A 14,307-nucleotide genomic window follows, 5' to 3' on the forward strand; every position below is an offset into this window, starting at 1 on the left:
GCAACCCCCCCTCTCATTGCACATCTCGAAGCTGTAATTTACTTGCAGCTGGGCCAATCCGAAAGGCCGGAGAATTTACAGGTGATACGTTCCGTACATGCAGTACATGCAGTACGTCGGGTACTCCGTACAGCGGGCGGAATACACTGCAATTGTACTTTGTATTCCACTAGATCCGCTTGGTGATAGCGCGATCTTCTTCGCTCCCTCCAAAGCCAAACGGCATCCGCCCCTTTGGGAATTTATATTTTTTGAATTTCTAATTTTCAATTTTGGATGCTCCTTTTAGGTTTCGGGGGCGTCTTCTTTTCCTTCCTCTTTTATCCTTGACTTCCCCCACCTGCGTTGGCTGCTAGACTCCCCATGTGGAAACCTCGCTCTTCACCCAGGTCGGATTCCAAGTCTGGGAGCGATTCAAGCACCTTTCTACCTGAAATTGGTTTTCTAGGCAGATCTAAACGCAAGTCCCAAGTTCCTGGTACGTTATTCGTCTGAAGTCTAGGTACACCCCCCCCCCAGGCTCCATTCTTGACCCGAGACCATCTTCGCGTGCGAGTTCTAGATGGATGTCCGCTCTAAAACCATCCTTCCTCCCCTGATAGCCCAAACATTCTCTGCCACATTTTCGACCCATTCCATACTTCCCTGCAACTCAGCCTAGGTAATCTGTGATTTGGCCCCCGCATGGCTAACCTGCATCGGTGACGTACAGAGTTTCCATCGCACCTGGACTCGCCGTCCCGCTCAACCTTTCGTTCCATACGTTCTTTTGCTCGCAAGTCTGATCGTGCCGAAAGTGCCCTCTCCAACTATACAGACACTCCTACTCGGCCTCGTGCCCCCCTCGACTGTTGCTGGCTCCGTTCGCTCAAACTATCCCGAGTCGGGTATCTTACCGGAGCATTCCAACCGCTCCCGCGTGTCGTTTAATTCGAGATCGGGCAGGCTCCCAACCGGCCCCATGGAGATAGATCGTACAAGAACCCGCAGGGAAAGGACCTTCATCGGCAGCGAATGCGCTGTCTGCGAGGAGCCCCTTGAGCATACCTTGCGGGGTGAGCGGGTGCTCCAGTTTTCCTGCAGCCACGTGTCCCACGAAGCCTGCTTCTACGAATATATTCGGGAATCCGAGTCCCAATATTGTCCCACATGCAATGCGCCGTTAGGACTGGACACGAGCCGCGGTGGCAATGTATTGGATATCGGTTGGTTTTGACCCTTCGAGGCCCAAGAAACAAAATTTGGCCTTTTGACATGTGAAAGACCCGCTCTAACGAGGGAACTATAGAAAAAATTAGTAACATCGTGCGCTCGGTGACGATGAACAATGACAATGCAACGTTAAGGAGTGGCGTTCAGACTCCTACTCCATGGGAGACGCCATCCTCCCACCGACCCCCTAGTGAAATGGGGCATCGCTACCCGCAAACTCCCCAGACAGCTCCCTTCACCCCTCAAACAGGAGTATTCTCCCCCCAGAGTGCTGCTTTTACTCCCCAAACCGGAAACTTCTCTGTAAATTATTCGTCTCGACGTGGTAGTCACGATACCTCGAGTCAGCGGGAACGCGTGGAACGGTTAACCGCCGCAGCCACTCGGGCGCCACACTCTCGCAATGGCAGTGCAACTGGTTCTTCCGGCGACTACGAGGCCCAACAAACCGGCAGCGGCCGCCGCCATGACTACGACGTGCAAGCTATGGAGTCGGAAGTGGCTCCCCGTGCCGCGACTATCAAAAACCCCATTCCCGCTCCCATTGTGACTGTGCGCAGCGAATTCCCTACCATGACTCGATCCCGTCAGCAGCAATCTCTTACTTGTCTGATCACCGTCGAAGTCCCCGAGGGTAGTTGGCATCCCAACTCGGAAGACTTGCGAGGTGCGCCATCCGGCCAGCACAATCTCGACGAACCTTTGTCTGCTCGCTTTGGTGGCTCACAAGAGGCCCGGTCTCTTCAGATTGAGCCGACAGAAAACTTCGATGATATTGCAGAAGAATTGAGAACCCGAGTGGACAACTGGCACGGCCTCGAGTTCCAGCGCTTTGGCAAGTTACGAATGTACGGTCACATGCGCGTAGGCAAGGATCGGGAATCATGGCAAGAGTTGGAATGCTTCTTGTTTGCTGAAATGCTCATTTGTGTCAAGGAAAAGAAGAGCAATGGCAATACCCAGCATCAGGTGGACGAGTCAGGAAAGCGCAAGCCAACTCGCTGTACTTTGAAGGGTTCCATCTTGATCAAGAAGCACTTGAAGTCCATCGAGTCCTCAGGCGATGAGAATGTCCTCTCTCTCAACCTTTCCGTTAGCGAGCTTCCTTACTTCTATCTGCAATTCAACAGCCGCGAACAACTCGAGACCTGGCGACGGGCCTTGCAAGACCTTCACCTAGCGGACCATTTGCTGCGTCCAAATGAATACGAACTCGAGTCGGGAACTGAGGAGGAAGACTTCCGTAACGGCCGGATCCAACGTCAAGCGTCGCTCAATTCATCCCACGGTGCTAGCAAATCCAACAACACTGCCATTACAGAATACACCAACCCAGACATTGAAGCTCCTACGATCGATACTTTCCATGTCCCTCTTGACCTCGTCGTCGTCATCCCTGTTTCTTCATCTATGCAAGGCCTGAAGATCACACTTCTGCGTGATGCTCTCAAGTTCCTTGTTCAGAACCTTGGTCCCCGAGACCGCATGGGACTCGTTACATTTGGCTCTAGCGGCGGCGGAGTCCCCGTGGTCGGTATGACCACGAAAAGCTGGAACGGATGGAACAAGGTCCTGGATTCAATCCGTCCCGTTGGCCAGAAGAGTCTTCGTGCAGATGTTGTGGAAGGCGCCAATGTGGCTATGGATCTCTTAATGCAGCGCAAGCTCAGCAATCCCGTCTCAACGATTCTACTTATCAGCGACTCTTCCACCTCAGACCCTGAAAGTGTCGATTTTGTCGTCTCTCGCGCCGAGGCTGCTAAAGTCAGCATTCATTCGTTCGGTCTCGGCCTCACACACAAGCCTGACACTATGATCGAGCTGTCCACTCGGACCAAGGGTTCCTATTTGTATGTAAAGGATTGGATGATGCTGCGGGAATGTGTCGCCGGTTGCTTGGGTGCTATCCAGACCACTTCCCACCAGAATGTGAAGTTGAAGCTTCATCTGCCAGAGGGGTCACCGGCCAAATTCGTCAAGATCAGCGGTGCTCTGCACACTACTAAACGTGCTACTGGCCGAGATGCTGAAGCAGCCCTGGGCGATCTTCGTTTTGGCGATAAGCGCGATGTCTTGGTGCAACTGGCCATCACACCCGACAGTGCTGCCCAAGAGAATGCACCGCAGGATGCCTGGGAGAGTCTCGTTTCTGGACTGGAGGCACTTGGCGGTTCGGATGGCGACGGGGAGCGAGTGCTTAGCGTGGAGGAAGTCCCGTTGATTCAAGCTGATCTGACTTATGGTGACCTTCTCCGCGATGGTCACCTCACACACTCCCCACGCCCTTCACTCCTTGCCATCACCATGCTTCCGCCAAACCCTAGAGCCAAGTCGCAGCGCCCATCCTCTCCTCCCATCCCTCCTCACCCATCTATTGTCCAGCGTCGTATGGAGCTACTTACCTCCGACATGTTGACCCGAGCCCTGACTCTCGTGTCTCGCGGTCAACACGATCGAGCCCAGCATCTGCTGAATGAGACCCGCAGTATCCTCAAAGGCCTCGGTAAGGGTGGCTTGCCGCCTGTGCCGCCTGGCCGGCCAACTGGCAACAGCGAACCGGGCAGCCGAGTTGATACTCCCAACTCGGACACAAATACCTCGTCGTTCGCTGAGAATTCTTCGTCAGCATCTGACACAGCTACCATCACCCCAGCCTCGTCCATTGACACCGAGACTATGAAAGCCCTGAATGCTGATCTAGACTCTGCGCTGGAATGGATCAACCACCCGGCCGTCTTTGGCCGCGACTCTCGCAAGGCTGTCCTGCAAAGTATCGGAGTTATCTCGTCACAACGTGCCTACACTTACCGCACTCCATCTGAGGCCCATTGGGCTCAACGGATTGCCGGTGTTCGCCGTCTGACTGACCGATCAAAGGACTGGCGTGAGATGGGTGATGACGCTTTAACCGAAGAGTAGAATGCCTCATTCGTTCTCCTCTCTCTTCTATCTACTGCTTCTATACCTGGTTTTTCTTTCGCTCGTCTTTTCATTTCCCCATACTCCGGATTTTTTTTTAGCCCTTGTACCATGGAGTCGGCTCATGACTTGGACATCTCGTTTCCTCTTTATTCCTGATTTTTCGATTTCCAATTTTCCCTATGATACCACTTGTGTTCCCCGAATGACTGCAGCATGATGCTTGGAGCTATCTTTTTGATGTCTTTATACTTTCCTGTTTGGACTGGTATTATATTGGACATATTTGTTACTCTGCAATAACTCTGATGGTCTTTGGTTTGGTGTGAGGATGGGGTGGGCTTTTTTTTGAAGTGATGATGATCTACCTGACTTACCTATTTTTTGCATAATTTATCTGCCCTGAATAATGACTATATATTGCATGGAATTTTTTTTTTCTTCTCGTTTTTCTTTTTTTATTTTCTTTGCTCTATATTTTTCCCCAAGTCTGTGATTAGATACTTGGATATCGAGTATATCGTGAAGATAGATGTACTGGTTACAACTTATAGTGGATGCGCCCACTAGACTCTGGATCCTTCTAAAGTTCTTATCGCCATGCGCTTATCGCCGAGCTGTATTCGTACTCCGCCTGCGCTCCGAGTCCGCTTCAGTTCCTTTCGACTCTCTTGACTATCCTGCTCAGAGTCTACGCTATTACCTCCAACTTCCTGCAAGGCTATGCTAAGCGCCCCCTTTTCACGGCCTCTCAGCGGCGCCCGTCTCCTACGGGCGGCGCGCGCGCAAATTCCATCCGCGCAACCCAACCTTCAGACTCGCGCACAGCCATGGCAGACACCAACAGCTGCTCCTCGAATACCGTCCAGATGGAACTCTGACGCATGTTCCCAGCGACTTCCCTTGGGATTAAATTCGTGTCGCAGTACCTCATCCCGAATCGCACCCTCTTCAATAATGTCCATCGGCCGAAGGCCATATTCATCCAGCCCCAGGTTTAATTATCAGCAATACCAATATAATCGCTTCGGTGGCGGAGGAGGAGGAGGTCCTCGGTCGTTCTTTTTTTCGATAATTTCACGAGCAAGGCCAATCCACTTCGTCGGTATCGGTCTCGGTATATCGGGCATCTACTTGCTTAACACTGATATAGTAGAGGTAAGCGCAAGACACTACCTAGAGCCCTAAATTGGCCCTCTGATATAATTTCGATCTCCTGTGAAGTTTCCTGACAAGCTTCTCGTTTGTAGGTGACCGGCCGACGGCGCTTTAACATCGTTTCCTACGAGCAGGAATTGCGCATGGGCGAGCAGACCTACCGCGAAACGCTCCAAGCAGAGCGCGGGAAAGTGCTGCCCGACTCGCACCCGCTCACAAGAACAGTAGACCGAGTATTGCAACGGCTTATTCCATTCTCGGGTCTCGAAAACGTCGACTGGAAAGTCCACGTCATCAAAGATGACCGCGTTGCGAACGCCTTTGTGATCCCGGGCGGTAAGGTCTTCGTGTATACCGGCATACTTCCAATATGCAAGACGGAGGATGGCATAGCAGCAGTCCTGGGCCACGAAATCGCACACACGGTCGCGCATCACCCTGCAGAGCGGATGAGTAACCACTTCCTGACGATGGGAGCGGCATTTCTCACAGCTCTTTTATTCGATGTGTCGGGTCAACTATCATCTTTGGTGATGAATTTTATGTGGGGTTTGCCAAATTCGCGGACGCAGGAGTCAGAGGCGGATCATATCGGTCTCATGATGATGGCCAAGGCCTGCTACAACCCCGAAGCTGCGGCGACGCTTTGGGCGTCCATGCAAAAGCAGGAGAAGGGAGCTCCACCTCAGTTCATGTCGACTCATCCTTCGAGTTATAATCGGGAGGAGGCTATCCGTAAGTTATTGGATAAGGCGAATAATCTCTATGTGGAGAATGGGTGTAGCTCCATCGGGAGACATGTGCCTGGATTCTATAGTGCATTTGGCCATATGAATTAGATCATGCGAAGTGATCTGGAAGACTGGGGTTGGGGTTTAATAATGTAAATTAGATGTCTGTCAATAATCCTGGAATATCTCCTAGTTAACCAATATCCAAAGCAAAATTACATACTCGTTATGAGAAAAAGGCAGTACTGGGAGTTCCATATCGGTCCATAACTGGCGAGTAGTTCCCCTCGTGCAAACGGAGCAAACCCACCGTCCCCCCGTTAAGCTTCCCAAAAAAACCCCCGGCACACTCGAGTTCATCAAACACTCTCCCTCCACCCCTAGAACCAGTCGCATCTTTCCCGGAAGCGACCTCAGGAAATGTCGTTATCCATTCCCGGGCCCTCCCAGGCTGGGCTCTTCAAGCCTGGGTATCAGAGGTATGCAGCAGGGCCTGCTCTCACCGGAGCCAGCCCACACCTCCTTATCTGTCCCGCAGCAGCCACCAGAGAAACAGAACTAACCACGCCAATGCAGCCACGACGCCGAGGATGGAGCCGTTATCCGCAACATCGAAGCCTGCCAGGCTATCTCCGGCACTGTACAGACCTCCCTCGGTCCCTACGGCCGCAACAAGATCGTCATCAACCACCTGCAGAAGATGATCTTGACCTCCGATGCCGCTACTATCCTGCGTGAATTGGATGTCGTCCACCCTGCTGCTAAGCTACTGGTTATGGCCAGTCAGCAGCAGGACTCCGAGATGGGTGATGGCACGAACTTGGTTATCGTTCTGGCTGGCGAGCTATTGAAGAAGGCCGAGGAGCTCATTCGCATGGGATTGAAGACCAGTGATATTGTGCAGGGTTACGAGAAGGCACAGAATTTTGCCTTGAAGACCTTAGAGGGTATGTTGTTGCGAGGAGTAATTGGGGTTTACCTGCCATGGATTATAAATGTGGGCTAACATGGGCCATCTCCCCGTTTAGATCTCGAGGTGGACCGACTGAAGGAGATGCGTTCGACTGCAGAACTCAGCAAGGCCCTCCGAACGGTGATCGCAAGCAAGCAGTCTGGCGCAGAGGATATCCTGGCTGGTTTGGTGGCCGAGGCTGTCCTAGCTGTGCTTCCCAAGAACCCCGTCAACTTCAACGTCGATAACGTGCGTGTTGTTAAGATCATGGGTGGTAGCTTGGAACAATCTAAGGTTGTGAAGGGCATGGTTTTCGGACGTGAGCCCGATGGAATTGTGAAGAAGGCTAGCAAGGCCAAGGTCGGTGTGTTCAACTGCCCTATCGATATCCAGCAGACCGAGACCAAGGGCACTGTGCTGTTGAAGAATGCCCAAGAAATGATGGACTTCACCAAGGGCGAGGAAGAGCGTCTGGAGACCGCCATCAAGGAGATCTACGACTCCGGTGTCCGTGTTCTTGTTGCTGGTTCTACCGTTGGCGACCTTGCCCTGCACTACCTCAACCGTTTCAACATTCTCGTCGTCAAGATCCTCTCCAAGTTCGAGTTGCGCCGCCTGTGCCGCGTCGTGGGAGCCAGCCCACTAGCTCGTCTGGGTGCCCCCATGCCCGACGAGATGGGCAGCGTGGATGTAGTCGAGACCACTGAGATTGGCGGAGACCGCGTGACCGTCTTCCGACAAGAGGACGGCTCTGCCGTCACCCGAACTGCCACCATTGTCCTTCGCGGTGCGACCCAGAACCACCTGGATGACGTTGAGCGCGCCATCGATGACGGCGTGAACGCCGTCAAGGCCATCACTAAGGACCCTCGGCTTGTCCCCGGAGCGGGCGCCACCGAGATCCAGCTTGTGGAACGCATTTCCAACTTCGCTGACAAGACTCCCGGCCTACCCCAGTATGCCATCCGCAAATATGCCGAAGCCTTTGAGGTCATCCCCCGCACACTGGCCGAGTCAGCCGGTCTCGATGCCACCGAGGTTCTCTCCCGCCTTTACACCGCACACCACCGCAACTCTACCGAAGAGGAGGACGAGGAGTCCGACGAAGAGCCCTACTGGACTACTGGCGTCGACCTGGAGGTTGGCTCATCAGACGGAACGCTTGATGCCGTCGATGAGGGCATCCTTGATCTGATGGCCTCTAAGAGCTGGGCTATCCGTCTGGCTAGTGAGTCTGCCCGCACCGTGCTGGGCGTTGATCAGATCATCGTCGCGCGACAGGCGGGTGGACCTAAGCCACCTGGTCCGAACCCCAACTGGGACGAGGATTAAATGACTGTTTAGGAATGTGATGAACGTTGTTTCTCTCTAAGGCTGGCTTCGGACTTTCAGACCCGAGGGTATAGATTTGCGTACGATATCACGAAAAAAAAAAAGTTCGTTTGGTGTATAGCTGAATTATAATACATCCGTACAGTATTGCTTCACATGTGTATATGTATATTTGGAGAGTAGTCATGCGTTTAAATGAGAGAACCCACGCTGAGGCTGAATTTACAGGTCAAGGTGGCATGTGTCTGTTGATTTCGTGGATATCTCCTAGTATAACGGAGCCATCCGCGATCAGCTAGGCTCTCACTACGAAGTGGTGTTTTCTCATGAATCATGCTCAACCGATCATGCCGAAATTCATACCCCTAATGTCCCTTCTTCATCATTAACAAGCATTATCAGGACCGATACTCGCGTGCTCCCATACTCTGCCGCCGGGGCAAACCATAATCTGCTGACTGATCAGACCACGTGACATTGAGATTTTCCCCGACACTCACGCTTGTCTTTTTGCACGCATCGCGGCGAAGCTATCCCCTTGTGTTTCTCCCACGCGGCTTTTCTTTCTTCAACCCTATTCTTCTCATTCTCCCCGGAGATTTAATACGCCAGCCGCCATGTCCTTCTCCACCCAAGCCGCAGCACGCTGCTGCCGACAGCTCTCCGGCTCCGTCCGTCCATCCTCCCTGCGCATCGCATCCACATATCTGCCCACGACGCGCACACCCAGCAGTCGACGATGGGAGTCGACCGAGGCTGCGGCCGCTGCCCCTGCCAACCCCAAAATCGCACAGATTGTCGATCAGATCAGCCAATTGACCCTGTTGGAGACTGCGGACTTGGTGTCCAGCTTGAAGGTGCGTTGCTACTAAAAAAAAATTCTACGTGATTGAACGAGCAGTCAACTCGCTTTCCAATTCATTCTCTCATCTGGAATCTCGTGAATTGAAACTCAATCACGCTCCGATTCTCGGAAATGCAAACGTGGGCCTAACACGTCCGTATCCAGACCCGTCTGAACATCCCCGACCTCCCCGTCGGCGGTTTCGCCATGGCTGCCGGTGGTAGCCCTGGAGCCGCCGCTGCTGCTCCCGCTGCCGAGGAGGAGGAAGCCGCGCCCGCCGCCGCCGAGAAGACCCTGTTCAACCTCAAGCTGGAGTCGTTCGATGCCGCCGCCAAGCCCAAGGTCATCAAGGAGATTAAGAACATGCTCGGCCTGTCACTGGTGGACAGCAAGAAGTTCGTTGAGTCCGTGCCGAAGGTCATGAAGGAGTCCGTGCCAAAGGAGGAGGCAGAGAAGATCCTCGAGACCCTCAAGGGTCTGGGTGCCAAGGCTGTCATGGAGTAGAAGGGGAAACGTTGGAATAAGACGGCGATTGTTTTGATTTGTATCTGGCGAGACGGGGAGTGGATGGAGGTGGATCCAGGCTCTCTCCTCTGACTTCTTTTCTGTACGACTTGACCAATATCTTAGAGCGTTTGATTGGCCCTAGTGGTGGAGGGCAATGTACATTATACGCATACTGTTTCGAGCCCACGGAGGGTTCGTTTTGTTTAATTGATGCATTTGGGCATGTTCAATCCGTATAAAAAAAGAAAACAGAATATGGTAAATATCGTCGTTCTGAGCGTACGAGTTTTGTGTGAAGCAGTTAGCTAGAGTAGAGTGGTGTCGAGCGTTTTGGAAGTTGATCATGTAACCTACCCAAGTTTCCGCGCGAAAATAGCTTCGAATCTCAACCCTCTCCACTGGTCGTCAATATCTCCCCGTTTCATTGCGCCCCTCGCCACCATTCACAGACGCCTAACATGGCGAGGCCAGCAATGGCGCTCCGGAAGGTGCATCACCTCCCAAAAGCGTTTCCCACGACCTCCTCAGCGCTCCTGCGCATCTCACATCTCGCTTTACCCGCACCATTCCTGACCCCCGATGTCCAACCCTCGCACGCTACGACCCGGTCATTTCACAGCACCCAAGAAAGACAAGCAGCGCCGGCTCCTGCAACTCGGCGAAGGAAATTAGATCGGGAAGTGCGCAGTGCTCACGCCCAGTCGTGGGTCAACGCCGGGCGGCCGTCGTACTCGGTCGACTCAGATGGTCTCTCCCTTTACGTGGGCAAGGAAGGGCAATACGAATCAGTGCTCCGGGATGTGCAGCTCGAAGCGCCGGCATTGTACGAGGCTGGAATTCGGGATGGCGTGATTCCGCGCAGTATAAGCTATGGCAAGTTCCAAGAGATCGGGCGGCGTTTGGTTCGCGCCTCTTTCGAGGGGAGGCCTAACGCGAATGCGATCAAGGCTATTTCATCAGGTACGTCGCTGCTGGTTTCCATTATGCGAGGATTGGAGGCAATTGTCCAGTCTTCATATGGCCGGTCCGCACAACAAGCATAGAGCTAATTTCCACCCCACAAAGATGTCGACGCAATTTGGCGAATCGGATTCATGACCACACATAGGGATTCAGGGCTGAAGATATGGATTCTGCACTCGTGCGCCAGGGCCAAAGCCCGGATTCCGGTCGTGCTTGTCGCACGGCAGCAGCTGCGAGATGATGGTGTCCCGGGGGATACGATTTGGAACAAAGAAGTTGCAAAGCTCTCGAACCAGGGATTTCCGCCTGCCATGCTGCTCCACGCGAAGATTCTGAGTCTGCGGGGCAAATACACCCAAGCTTTGGAATTATTGGAGGACAAGATCATGCCTTGCCTGGTCGCGACCCGGGATCGGCCAGGTCCGGTGGAAGACATTACGTTGGGCGGCCAGATCGAGTCGCCTCTTCGGCTGGGCGCGGTGATCTTTGCTTCCGTTGCAGCGCGGCTGGAAGGCCAGGGGAGGAAGGAGGCGAAGGATTACTATGAGAAATCGGACGATTGGACCCTCAAGGCGGCGCTGGAGTTTAACGATATCGATGCGCTGGTCGATTATGCGTCGTTGATGATGAACAACAAGGATTACGATGCGTACGAAGAGGCCATGGCGAAGGCTGCTACGGGCGGTTCTGCAAAGGCGTGTTTCTTCTTAGCCAACTTTTACTTCCGCACGAGTCTGGGTGAATTCCCCACCCGGGACCAAAGGGCTCTGCCTGCGTATGACCCCGACGATCGGTCTACGTGGGATTTGGAGCCAGGGTCGACTATTCTCAGCCGTTTCTGGAAGTGGTGGGCTGCGCCGATCGAAAGTTCGATCTTCGAGTACAAGAATCTCGCCTTTGAGTGGTACTTAACCAGTGTTGATCACGGTGATATTAGGGCCGGTATGATGGCTGGCCTGCTATACCGCGACGACAAGCAGTATCAAGCCGGCTTGGCTTGGATGGATAACGTGCTGAAAGGTGGATTGGATGCTGATCCGCTCTACGGGCCCAAGGCCCTGGAGATGGTGAAGCATTGGAATGACATCAATTATGAAATTGCCATTCCGAAGAAGATGTTGCCGGTGCGCTAGAGGGCAGTTCCCGGACTCTCTGTACAACACTACTTGTAAATATTCATCAAATCTTATACCTTTGAATCTATTCTGCCTTCGGCATAACTATAGTTCTCTTGCAGATGATTTAGGGGTAGTCCCCCGCCTCCTGCTGCAGCAAAAAGTGTGAGTCCTGATTTATGAATATGCCCATACGAGGTCCAGCTTCCGAATAGGCCTCGAATCTGTAGAAACTTTTCCGACGTTGAGTATGCTTGATGCGGGGCCGCTAGAAGCGCCCCAGCTCCAATCAACCCCATGGACATCTCCACTTCCACTCCGCCGCTGTTGAGCTTCATGAAGAGGAGCTTCCCACCGTCGAGCAGTCTGTCTCTTTACTATACACAGGCGACTCCTTCGAAAATCCCTTGCCAAAAGGAACCAAGAACGATCAGCCACTCAAACCAGCTACCCTTTCCCCGACGCATTGTCGTGCCACACTAAACCAAAAGGATTTCGTCTTCAAATATAGTGCTGTGATGGTAATTCATTGTGTCATGGATGGATCCGGAGAAGCACTTCCCTGGGGATTCGAGATGGCACATCGGGCTAATATATTACGGGACGCCATTTGCTTTATATACCAAGTATTGATAAGAGGCTTTATAAATTATCTTGCATCTATCTATGGGAGTAGGGTACGTCTAGTTGGAGGGATAGTCCGCTTCTACCAGACTATTTACTAAGTCGTAGCGGCGAAGTAGATCCCTCAAAGGCTCACATTCTCCAGATTCCGTCTCTCGTTTAGTTTGGACTGGGCCTGGAAGATGTAGCATCCTGGCAGCAAGGGCTTTGCTATCAATGTTCTTTCCCCTTATATTCAAAGAAGCCGCTTCCTGACTTCACGCCCAATTTCCCCTGAGCGAGCATCTCTTTCAAGAGCTTCCGCGGCTCGTCAGGAAGTCCCGGGCGGACCTCCGCATAGTGGTTCTCGATGTCCAGCACGACATCCAGTCCAACCACATCCATCTGTTCACACGGCCCTTTCGGAGTCTTGAGAACCGCTTTGAAGATCCCATCCACTTCCTCTGGAGTGGCAACCCCCTCTTGAATAGTGAATAGGGCTTCGCGTTTGATAGCAGCCCAGATTCTGATCGAATTAGCTTGTGCCCCACTTATTTCCCAGCCGGAGGGCGTTCGCTGGATGATATCCCTTACCTGTTGTAAATATACCCAGTCGATGACTTCCGCACGTGGAACGGCTCAAACCCATGTTGTCGGGTTTGCTCTTTCAGCAGGGAGATGATGTCAGGTCGCGTATGTTGGTCTCCCATAATCTCAATTGCTGGAAAGAACCAGTCAGTCATATATGCTACAAGTTGGGATTCGCCACCCTCCCTTTCACTTACCAGGGGTTTCAGGCGGCCAGTCTAGAACGGCCCGAGGGTATTAGTGATCGCTTTCCCTTAGACTAGATATCGTTTGAGGGACAACCTACACGAATGCAAACTTGCAAAGCGATCGGGGAACTTCAGCTTCAAGGAATCCAGAATCTCTGTAATCGTGTAGCTGCTCGAGTTTGAAGCGACAATGGTCTGCTGCCCGGCCAAGCTATCCAGCTCCTGCACAACAGTTTTTTTCAGCGCAAGAGACTCCGGCACACACTAGACACACTATTAACACTTGTAGCCCAGAATGCTTGAAAAAAACCCCCCCCCTCTTCCCCCTCCCCCCTTCCTTACCTCGACTGTCAGCCAGGACTCCGCGAGAGCCGGTTTCAGCTCGTCACTAGAAGCACGAATAACATCGCCCCATTTTCCAGAGCCATCCGAGCCCAGGTAACTCCCCTGATCCCGAAGCGACTGGATCTGCTTCCACGCGCGATCCAGCTGGCTCTTGTTCTTATCGATCAGATAGACAGGTTGGCCGCAGCGGGACCACTGATGTTTCACAAGCTTAGGCGCCGTTCTGCTTTGGCGGATGTGCAACGGGAGGAACCTTACCATGTACGCCAAGCGCGTGCCCTGCGTTCCCGCACCCAATAACGTCACAGCTTTCTGGATTGGCGACATGCTCGGAGGCCGTGGAGTGGCTACGGATTGGATCTCCCATTTCACGCTTTCTGGTCTCCCGCGCCGGATGACCCCGGATCCGCCCTTTGCCAAGACCTTTGGGCGAATTTGTTTTGACGGTGCCGTGACTGGGATCGGTGCGTATATACTTCGAGACCTGGGTGGTTTAGTGCAGCACAGTCTGATTTGCCAGATGGAACCAGATTTGTATGTCAATACTAGTGGGATATGTACATGGGTCTGACCTTGGAAATGTAGAGTTATAGGTATACTATTGGACGCTTGAAAGTAGGCCTCTGGCCATTGGATAGTACCTGCTACCTTACAAAAAAAGGGTTTAAATTCTACTTGCACCTCTGTCTGCGAAAGCCTTCATTATCATGTTCTATACCTGGCTCGACTTGATTTCTTCTCAGTCTGTTTCTTCCGAAAAACGCCCACTGGTTGCTTAAGGTGGTTGCGACAACGCTAGAAAATCTAAAGAAACCCTTCACTTCATGCATGGATCATCTGATTGTGATGT

General features: G+C 52.7%; 6 protein-coding genes across 6 annotated transcripts; 5 read left to right on the forward strand and 1 right to left on the reverse strand.

The window, feature by feature from the left end:
• Positions 1 to 961: 961 nt before the first annotated feature.
• Positions 962 to 4,131, forward strand: N7468_009942 (vWFA and PH domain-containing RING finger protein; the record flags this gene model as incomplete). Its single annotated transcript, XM_058479237.1, has 2 exons — positions 962 to 1,205; positions 1,289 to 4,131. 2 exons carry the CDS (start codon positions 962 to 964, stop codon positions 4,129 to 4,131), a joined length of 3,087 nt encoding a protein of 1,028 aa, XP_058325805.1.
• Positions 4,132 to 5,015: 884 nt separating this feature from the next.
• N7468_009943 (M48 family metallopeptidase) lies at positions 5,016 to 6,128 on the forward strand (the record flags this gene model as incomplete). Its single annotated transcript, XM_058479238.1, has 2 exons — positions 5,016 to 5,126; positions 5,382 to 6,128. 2 exons carry the CDS (start codon positions 5,016 to 5,018, stop codon positions 6,126 to 6,128), a joined length of 858 nt encoding a protein of 285 aa, XP_058325806.1.
• Positions 6,129 to 6,440: 312 nt separating this feature from the next.
• On the forward strand, positions 6,441 to 8,304 carry N7468_009944 (chaperonin-containing T-complex subunit CCT8; the record flags this gene model as incomplete). Its single annotated transcript, XM_058479239.1, has 3 exons — positions 6,441 to 6,499; positions 6,597 to 6,967; positions 7,049 to 8,304. 3 exons carry the CDS (start codon positions 6,441 to 6,443, stop codon positions 8,302 to 8,304), a joined length of 1,686 nt encoding a protein of 561 aa, XP_058325807.1.
• Positions 8,305 to 8,921: 617 nt separating this feature from the next.
• N7468_009945 (mitochondrial 54S ribosomal protein bL12m) lies at positions 8,922 to 9,652 on the forward strand (the record flags this gene model as incomplete). The annotated part of the gene is made up of 2 exons (XM_058479240.1): positions 8,922 to 9,161; positions 9,314 to 9,652. 2 exons carry the CDS (start codon positions 8,922 to 8,924, stop codon positions 9,650 to 9,652), a joined length of 579 nt encoding a protein of 192 aa, XP_058325808.1.
• A 461-nt stretch (positions 9,653 to 10,113) lies between these two features.
• N7468_009946 (uncharacterized protein) lies at positions 10,114 to 11,751 on the forward strand (the record flags this gene model as incomplete). Its single annotated transcript, XM_058479241.1, has 2 exons — positions 10,114 to 10,615; positions 10,721 to 11,751. The coding sequence occupies 2 exons, from the start codon at positions 10,114 to 10,116 to the stop codon at positions 11,749 to 11,751; spliced, it is 1,533 nt and encodes a 510-aa protein (XP_058325809.1).
• Positions 11,752 to 12,570: 819 nt separating this feature from the next.
• On the reverse strand, positions 12,571 to 13,784 carry N7468_009947 (3-hydroxyacyl-CoA dehydrogenase family protein; the record flags this gene model as incomplete). The annotated part of the gene is made up of 5 exons (XM_058479242.1): positions 12,571 to 12,862; positions 12,931 to 13,057; positions 13,122 to 13,142; positions 13,211 to 13,376; positions 13,455 to 13,784. 5 exons carry the CDS (start codon positions 13,782 to 13,784, stop codon positions 12,571 to 12,573), a joined length of 936 nt encoding a protein of 311 aa, XP_058325810.1.
• Between the last annotated feature and the right edge of the window lie 523 nt (positions 13,785 to 14,307).

The sequence above is a fragment of the Penicillium chermesinum genome (assembly GCF_028974085.1).
Source record: "Penicillium chermesinum strain IBT 19713 chromosome Unknown utg000008l:1.0-1752722.0:1.0-1753981.0, whole genome shotgun sequence".
Lineage (NCBI taxonomy): Eukaryota > Fungi > Ascomycota > Eurotiomycetes > Eurotiales > Aspergillaceae > Penicillium > Penicillium chermesinum.